The 9623-nt window shown below is 36.5% G+C and overlaps 1 protein-coding gene across 10 annotated transcripts in view; it reads left to right on the forward strand.

The window, feature by feature from the left end:
* The window catches only part of ptprub (protein tyrosine phosphatase receptor type Ub), a 445346-nt gene extending 435986 nt beyond the window's left edge, over positions 1–9360 (forward strand). For all 10 annotated transcript variants that reach the window (XM_056474629.1, XM_056474631.1, XM_056474632.1 and 7 more), the window contains 2 exons: positions 5769–5904; positions 9162–9360. In XM_056474629.1, the coding sequence (XP_056330604.1) occupies positions 5769–5904; positions 9162–9224 (199 nt within the window). In that variant the 3' untranslated portion in view covers positions 9225–9360. The remainder of the gene's footprint in view (positions 1–5768; positions 5905–9161) is intronic.
* The last annotated feature ends 263 nt before the right edge of the window (positions 9361–9623 follow it).

Genomic DNA, 9623 nt, shown 5'->3' on the forward strand with positions numbered 1-9623 from the left:
AAAGATTTGTTTCAAAACTATTTCTAAATTCAGTTCTAATTTCCAGCAAATGAATAAATGAGCAATAATAAAGAAGTGTGTTCAAAAAACTGAGTAATATCCAAACACACATGCTATGCCCCATGTGGTCTAAAACCTGACTGGTGGGCAAATCTAAGCTTGTTTTTAATAAAACAAATATAAATATGCATATAATAAATAATACTGCTAATAATAATAACATTATACAAAAGCAAATTGTTATGAATAAACTGAAAAAACCCCCCGAGATGAAGAAGGCATGAAAGTATGGTTTTTATATTTATGTAGGCTAGAAAATAATACTTTCTGTAATATTTTAATCCTTTATATTTATATCCTATATATATCCTTATTATATCCTATATATATCCTTAATATTTTAATTATTTTTCCTATGTAAAGATATTTGTGTATTTATGTACACACTGTGTGTATTAAGCAATGTATAAGCGAGGCGCACAACTGACGCGCTCTGCGCTGGACTGTAGACCTGATTTGGTCTGGTCTATTGAACAATCTATTTAAGTTTCTCAAAATAGCAATGCGCCTCAACACGTCTCCTTTTTTAGACCAGAACACCTACTGTATGGGCTCACATATAAGTGCAAATGCATTTGCTATTTAAACAGCGTGGTGCAAAAAATCAAAACGACTCTTGCGCCGAGCTGAAACTAACAAACAACAATTGTGTCGCGCATTGCGCCGGGTGTATGATAGGGCCCTTAATGTTTAATATATTAAGCATAATTGTTTTCTTGAAACTGTCACTTTTAGGTGAATTACTTTAAATTACTTTAATGTAATAGTTTACACACTGGCATAATACATAATAATACTAACATGTTAAATTAAATTAACATGACTTTCAAAATGGGATGTTGATAACAGTTTAACAGTAATTTTAGTTGGAGTATTATATTATAATAGTACATAGTATTTTTCCAGTGTTGTCTGTTAAAAAAAGACTAATAAAGTTTTTATTTAAAAAGCTATTTTCTCCAAATTAATTTATTTTTTATTTTTATATATATTTTTATTCATGATTTTTAATGCTGTCATTAGAAATCATGGAGGCCATACAAACTACCAGATAATGGGGTCCTTGTTGCGTATACTCATTTTTGCTTCACCCTAATTTGAGTAAAAAAAAATTATTTTAGTTTATTAATTAGTTATTTTGTTAATCTTACTTTTATGTTACATGTGAAACAGATATTTTAGATATCAGATGTATTAAAATTAGTCTTGTCAACATTTTGGAAATTGTGTGTTTTCAGTGGGATATTGTTTTAAAATGTTTTAAAATGTAACATTTCAAAGGGGATGTACTCATTTTGACTCATATTTTACTCAATATTTTAATTCATTCTGTCTAATGTTAGTTATCCGTGCTGTTTTCCTATTGGAATTTTCCAAATCATTCCAAAATGGCCACTGCGTGAGACTAGTGGCATCTAGTGGCTGTTTCCCAATAAGCAACAGAGTGTATCCTCTTATTGATTCTATACTCTTTGGCTGAGTAAAGGATTTTAAGTAAAGGATGAGTAAATGATAAAATAATTGAAAATGTATCCTTTTAAAGAGGCAGTTCACTCCAAAATGAAAATTATGTCATTATTTATTCCTTCATTAACTTCCATACAATTTCATTCATCTAAAATCTAGAATGCAAACAAAATACACTCACCGGTCACTTTATTAGCTACACCTTACTAGTACCGTGTTGAACTCAGTTTTGCCTTCAGAACTGCCTTAATCCTTCGTGGCATAGATTCAACAGGTACTGGAAATATTCCTGAGAGATTTTGTTCAATATTGACATGATAGCATCATGCAGTTGCTGCAGATTTGTCAGCTGCACATCCTTGATCCGAATCTACAGTTTCAGTACATCGCAAAGGTGCTCTATTGGATTGAGGTCTGGTGACTGTGGAGGCCATTTGAGTACAGTGAACTCATTGTTGTCTTCAAGAAACCAGACTGAGATGATTCGCACTTTATGTCATGGCATGTTATCCTGCTGGACGTAGCCATTAGAAGATGGGTACACTGTGGTCATAAAGGGATGGACATGGTCAGCAGTAATAGTGAGGTAGATTCTCTTTTGCAGTTGCTGTTCCTTTCTATCAGCTCGGAACAGTCTGGCCATTCTCTTCTGACCTCTGGCATCAACAAGGCGCCCACAGAGCTGCCACTCACTGGATATTTTCATTTTTTCAGACTATTCTCTGTAAACCCTAGAGATGGTTCTGCGTGCAAATCCCAGTCGATGAGCAGTTTCTGAAATACTGTCTTACACCAACAACCATGCCATGTTCAAAGTGACTTAAATCACCTTTGTTCCCTATTAGGATGCTCGGTTTGAACTGCAGCACATCGTCTTGACCACGTCTACATGCCTAAGTGCATAGAGTTTTTACCATGTGACTGGCTGATTAGAAATTAGAACCCAACACTTCAAAACATTCAAAAACAGATCAAAACATAAATCCATATCATTCAAGTTTCATTTTTAAGACGAGATATGAGCAAATATAATATTTCACATATAGACCCTGTTTCTATCTGGTATTAATCAGCTTTTTTATTGCTCCAATCTCAAGTAGTCAGCTGGGACACATTACCACTTCCACCTGGTATTAACATACGATCAAATGCATCTCTTGTGACCACTTGTGTTCAGATTTCACAGAAACCATTCCTCTTATTTCATCATGCTGATCTTTATAACTGTACAAGTTCTACTGAAAGAAAGTAAAATGTTCCACGACTTAGAAATCAAATGGAAAGCAGGTGAATGAAGAGATTGTGAGTGGCAAATACAGTTTTCATCATAATCTGTGTGTTTTGGTACAACGAAAGATGAAGCATGAATATCATGGTGTACATTTTCAGGGAACCCTTCGACTTCTGCCGTTATACTAAAACGTATGGTGCCTGAAGCTATAATTCCATTGGGTGAAACAGGATCACACCTCAGACTCAAAGGTTGGAGGTGTCAGGAAAAATGACGTTAAGTGTCAGGTCTTGTGTGAAACAGCTTTAAAGTTAAAGGCATTGGATGTCATGGGATCAGACCTAAAATGCATTGAATGAAATGATATCAGACTAGGATATGAGGCATAGGACCAAACAGAATCAGACATATTCACTTCTGATCCCAAAAGGTACCCTGTTGGGAAAAATAAACATTGTTAATTACTAATGATAGTTTGATGGTTTAACCTGCTTTAAGCAGTTTCTTAGCCTGTCATGAGTTGGTTTAATCTGGTCATGTGCTGATCCCAAACTTGTCCTAAGTAACTAGCTACTGCTCAGGACCAACACATGACATGACCAGCTTAAACAAGGTAAAGACCAGCTAAGAACCAGCTTAATGGCTTCAGACCAAACAGACTTGCCTGAGACTAAAATGAATTGGACAAAAGGACATTAGGTGAAACTACCTCAGACAAAATGCATAGAATGAAACTACCGCAGACAAAAAGACATAGCATGATCAGATAAAATCAGACATTAAAACGAAATGAGACCAAAAGGCTTTGGACCTACTGTAAAAGAATGAAACTGCATTAGACAAAAAGGGATTCGATGAAATAGGGTCAGACAAATAGTCATTGAAAAAAACAACATCAAACAACAATGTATTGAATTAAATGGAATCAATCAAAAATATCGCCAAACTGATTTCACCAAGTAGCACATGTTCCTGCATCAACATCTATGTTGACCGAGGAACAACATTCCAACCAGCCAATCAGATTTAAGGGATATGTTTACTGTTTATGTTTATGCTTATGCTTAAGGTTAGATTTAGACACTTCTATATAATTGTTATCCAACTGTTATTCCCCTCTGATTTTGGAAATAATTTACAGTTATGGTTGGGTTTAGGGGTAGGGAGTAGGTATGGATTACGTTTTTGAACAAAAATTATGTTCCAGGATCAACATAGATGTTAATGCAGGATCGCATTGTACTTGACAGGCTCAAAAATAGCCCCTGACCAAAAGTCATGGGATGAAATGGTCTTAGAGAAAAAGACATTTAACAAAATGGCATTGGATGACGATATATGTAATGTAAAAATACATAAGCTTTTATTCTATTATGCAATTCAGTTTTGTCTAATGCAGAGATGCCCAAAGTAGGGCCTACAGGCCAAAGTTGGCCCATTGTAACCTTTGATTTGGCCCGCCATTCCATCTGAGAAGAGAGTGAGAATAATGGAGAGTGTTGGGACGAATGCATTTAAGAGATCTTCATTTCTAATTTGACATAAGGTTTTGGTTTGTTTGTTTTATTGCTGAGCTACAAAAAGCAAACTGAAATCAAATGTTTTAAATATTTTAAATGAATCCGATTTTTTTCTGTCATTTACTAGATATATAATATGAGATACTTGCTTTGTTTACCAAATAAGTGGATCTAGTTGGATTTGCACTGTAAACATTAAATAAAAGTTATTAAAGGTATTATTTTTTATTTCTAAAAATAGCTGCAATAGTCTGCAGATTCTGTCTGACCCTAGACATCGGTGAACAAATCAAGGCAAAAACCAACGTAATTCTGTTATAAATTAGATTGTTTAGGTTTTTACTGTAATAAGTTCATAATAAAATGTAATGTATGCTGTAATTAATATAAAGCAATGTTTTCTAGTCATTTTTAAATAGTATTAAATAAATTAGGAAATTACCCACTGCAACTGTATTTGCCTTGGCTCCCTAGCCTTAATCCAGTTTGGTTTTTGACCCTTCATAAGAAAAAGTTTGGGTACCCCTGGTCTAGTGCTTAAGTCCTCATGCCATTTAGAGCTCTCAGGCATCAAGCAAGCATACTTAAAGGCATAGTTCACCTAAAAATGTAAATTCTGACATCATTTACTCAAACACCATGTCTAAAATCTGTTTAACTTTCTTCTGTTGAGCACAAAAAACTGATATCTTGATGAATGTTGAAAACTGGCAGCCATTGAACTGTCAAAGGCTGTCAGTTTCCAACATTCTTGCTGATTAATGTTTAAATGTGATTAAAAGCCCAAATTAAATCTGTTCATCATAATAAGTGATTGTGTCGTTTTTAGAGCACTTGGATTAAGCTCAGTTTATATGGATTTCTTATCTCTTTTAAAGTGTTTTGGGTGAACAGACTTTCAATTGAGGGTCATTCTTAAGGGTTTGGAATAACATGAGTTAAAAATGACAGAAATTTCACTGTAGTGTGAAGTAACTCTTTAACACTGTCTTTATCATTTTAACCATACACTCCACTTCATCCTCATCTTCATCGCTCCTCCTGCCCCACCAAGTGTCTCATCTGCAACCCCAAGCACGAATTCCCTTCCCATCGCCGCCCAGAAGCACATCACTCAAAACTGTCACACAGTGTTACCAACCACAGGCAGAGAGAAGAGATTATGGAGATGAAATCAATTATGCTTTAATACTGAACAGCGCAGGCCTTTCTCCGTGCTAAATCCAGAGCTGCCAAAGCACTGACTGCGATTGATTATCTCAGCATTGCCTCATCTCGCTGCCGCTGTCGTGCTGTACGCATACATAGCAGACGACCTCAGCGGAGCTTCAAAAATCCTCTTGTGCAGGCTGATTTCATATTAACTGGATGTGTGAAATTTCTGTTGTAGGCTGAATATCAGTATGCAGCCCGAGCCAGATCTCTTTCTGTCTGACTGCCTGTTCTCTGCTCGTGACAGCTTGGGTTTTGTTGTATTCGTGTATGTCTAGAAACGGCGGTGGCCGCAGTGGAACTTACTGTGCCAGCAACATCCTGATGGAGATGATCCAGTACCAAAATATGGTGGATGTATTCTACGCCGTCAAGACCCTTCGTAATGCCAAGCCCAACATGGTGGAGACACTGGTAAGTGTTGGTGGAATAAATATACATATTAATAAATATATGAATACAGTTAATTAATGAATGTAACAGTAATTCTAGGTTTTTCATTAAATAGCCAATTGCAAAAATGTATTTAGTTTTTACTGTTGATTTTATGTATAAACAAACATCTCCATTAGCAAACATGCATATATCTAAACAAGTTTACACTCAGGACAAATTAAATGAACACCCTCCTAAGCAAGCAGATCTATCATCAGCTCTGTGCTTGTTTGTTTGTTTTTTGGGAGAGGGCGGAGGGGTTGTGTGCCATGAGACATGGCACTGTACAGTGGGTGACACTTCAAAAGAACCATTACCGCCGCACTGAAGGATTAAGAACGTGTTTTTAGGTGTAACAGCAGTTTGCGACTAGTCGCACTTGGTCAAATATTAGTATCTTAGCCTATAATAAATTAGAATTATTGATAAAGCCAGTTATTCTGTGATGAGGTGATCTGTGCTCCATCGGGCACGATAATCTATTATTTTGTAGTGTGTCGCGGTTTTCATATCTTGTAGTGTGCGCATATTTAATATTTAAGGTAATAACATAGCCATGATGGTCAAAGTATGGTCAAAGGAAGTTCTTTCATTATTTCATGTCAAACTTGTATGCATATCATATTAGCCTGCTGTGAAAGAAATTAGATAGACTTTGAAAACGGCTACACCGTACATGCTGAGAGAATAACAAAACCCTTTTCCTTTATAAAAACATTTATTCATTCCGAATGAGAGACATTTGATTAGCTTTTATTAAACAAGTCTTATTAAAGTCTTGACCTGTGTTGTTTTAACGACGGCCATTACAATCTGTGCTTGATTTATTTATTTGTTTGCATATTTTGAGATTTTTTTCATATTCTAAATAAAACTAAAGGATTTAGAAATCGAATATTTTTTTTTACCCCAACGCAATATAATAAAGGCTAAAGAACTTAATTCTTATATTTACTTAATTTTTGCTGCCTAGTGCTTTGCTTTTCATCATGTATCTTTTCTAAAACATACAGTATAGTATAAAAGCAGAAAGAAAACCAAAACAACCAAACAAAATTATATTTTAATTGAACACATCACATAAGGTACACATACAGTACGGTCCTATCTAGTATTGTGAAAAGGCAAAGCTGAAAATCTATGGTTAAAGCCCCACCCAGTGGTCAAAAGCTGCAGGCGCACTTACTATTGCCGCAACGACAGCAAGCGTGGCAGTAGAGGGAACATATTGAAGTGTTAACATCTGTAAATCTTACTATCTATGTCTGCCTGGCCTACCTTTCCATCTATCTTAACATGAATGTTCTTGATAATGTGTGCCTGGGCTACTTTGCCGACTGGCTTAACATTGGTAACATTGCATACTGTATGTGTGCCTTGGAAAACGGGTCCTGAATCCTGCCTCACTTCATTAACACCCAGTGCTCTGCCTCCACTGCATGGTGAGAACACACAAAACTTTTACAACCTCAATTGTTCTCCTGCTGTGTGAAGGATGAGGAGGTGTTTTAAGTTTCCATGATATAATAGACAGGATCTGAGACTGCCCCCGAGCCTCTCACATATCAAGCCTAAACCCTAAATAGTGTACAACAGCATGTATTCGATGTATTACATGTATTAGTAATCACTGATGTTGTGTGTAACTGGACTTGGCCAAACATGTTAGAATAGCTAAAGAAAACATTACCCTTGAAAAGGCTGAAAGAATCGAATGTTTAAGAAGTCAAACATGACATCCTCATGAAATGTATAGACCTTTTTCTTAACTGCTGCATGGAGGGTGTCATAGCGACCAGCGTCTTCCTAGAATGTTTAAAACTTCCGTTTACAGCGTTTACAACAAGTAATTTGCGATCCAAAAATGGGTTTCAATAGTGTTTTGAGTGGATTACGGAGTGTTTTTGTGACACACAACTTTAAAGGGTGTGTGTTAAAGCCGTTATAATCTGTGAGGTGTGATTCAAGCGCAAGAGAAAAACTTCTCCTAGAAAGAGAAAAAAAATTCTCCTAGTTCACATGTCTGCCATCAGAAATACAGTGTGTGTGTGTTCCCGACCTGTCAGCTGTTAGCTCAGCGGCTCTTTAATGCACGCGCACACACACACACACACATACACACATGCAATATTTCACTGCATTATAGAGCAAACCAGATTACTGGCATGAAACTCAACAGGTATGTAAATCATGCAATTTCCAAAAATTACCAATAAAAGTCTGTTACGGATACTCTGCTGGCTGATGTGCAAGTTGATTCTAATCTGGAGCCGTTTGTGTTTCATTTAATTAGTTTGTGTTGTGTTGTCATTTCAAAATAACAATTTATTTTCACTTTGTGCCACTTATTCAATCAGTGTGTTAGTGGGACAGTACAGGCTACGTGTGTCAAACTTTTTGGTGAATTACATTTGTTTGGGTTGGTTATATGTTTGAAAGAAGAGAAAATGTTGACTAGTGATGACGAGGCTCCATTAAAACGGCACAAGATGCCGTCTGACAGCAGTTGTTTTCCATCCGATTAGATCGTTTTTTTTTTTTTAAATAGTCCAGGAGGTGGTGCTGATCGACAACAGTATTAGTTCAAAGATGTTAAAAGCTAATAAAATAGATTAAACCTATCGTTTCAAAGCTGTCCAGATGTGACTCTTTATACGCATCAGCTGCCGACCGGAAGTTCTTAGCATTCTCTTTGCGCATACACACATTGCGCATAATGGGTAATTTTGCATTCGGAGAAAAAGGTCTATACTGTTGCTTCTGAACATGGTTTTCAAAACACAGCTGCTTATATTTAAATACACTAAAGTTGTATACAGAACATGGAGCTTGAACTGAAATGTATCTGCAGTTATCTTTTAGATGTTTTTGAATTGTTTATCCAAATTGCACTTGAATCCAAGATCGCTAATGTTAACAACACAGAGGTATTTAAATGTTGAGAAGCAAGCTCATTGGCTCTTGAGGTGAAAGCTTTCTATCATCTGCGTCATGTCGTTGGAAGCAGATTGGTTAGGGCCAATTGGGTAGGAATTTCATGACAGACCTTCAACATAAGCATAGAATATTCAAACTGTGATCAAATTTCACAGTATGTGTGTATTTTTAAACAAATAAGTGAACATTTTAATAACTAAAAAGATTTTTAAACATCTTATCAATTATTTTATACAGTAATGTACACAAGTACACTGTAACTACTATCATGTTGATGTCTCTGTCTCTGTGCATTACAGGAGCAGTATCGTTTCTGTTATGAGCTGGTTCTGGAGTATTTGGACTGTTTAGAGGTCAGATAGCGGATTCCCCTTCTCCAAATTCCCCATGCTGACCTCACTGCATGGAGCAGGACCACCGGCAGGCTCAATCATACCCCTCACCTCCCTCTGCTGCCCTACTTTCTGCCATCGTACCTAGATCCAGATGAGACACACACACACACAAAAAAACGAGTCAAGTTCTCTGCCTTTTTACCCCAACCATCCAAATATGTTGTCTTCTTTCAGTTTCGGATATTTTCAGCGAGCCTGGCTTGGTGCGGTGTGGTTGCTTTAGCTCTGCTCACAGAGATAGTGTGCCGTTTCTAAAAACAGCGGCTTTATTTTACACCTGCCTGTTTATCTCCGACGTTCTGGACTGAAGAGCAGAAATAAACATCTCTTGGAGAAGATCTTCTCTTCATGTGGAGTTGAAAGTCA

The sequence above is a fragment of the Danio aesculapii genome, chromosome 16 (assembly GCF_903798145.1).
Source record: "Danio aesculapii chromosome 16, fDanAes4.1, whole genome shotgun sequence".
In the NCBI taxonomy this organism is placed as follows: Eukaryota; Metazoa; Chordata; class Actinopteri; order Cypriniformes; family Danionidae; genus Danio; species Danio aesculapii.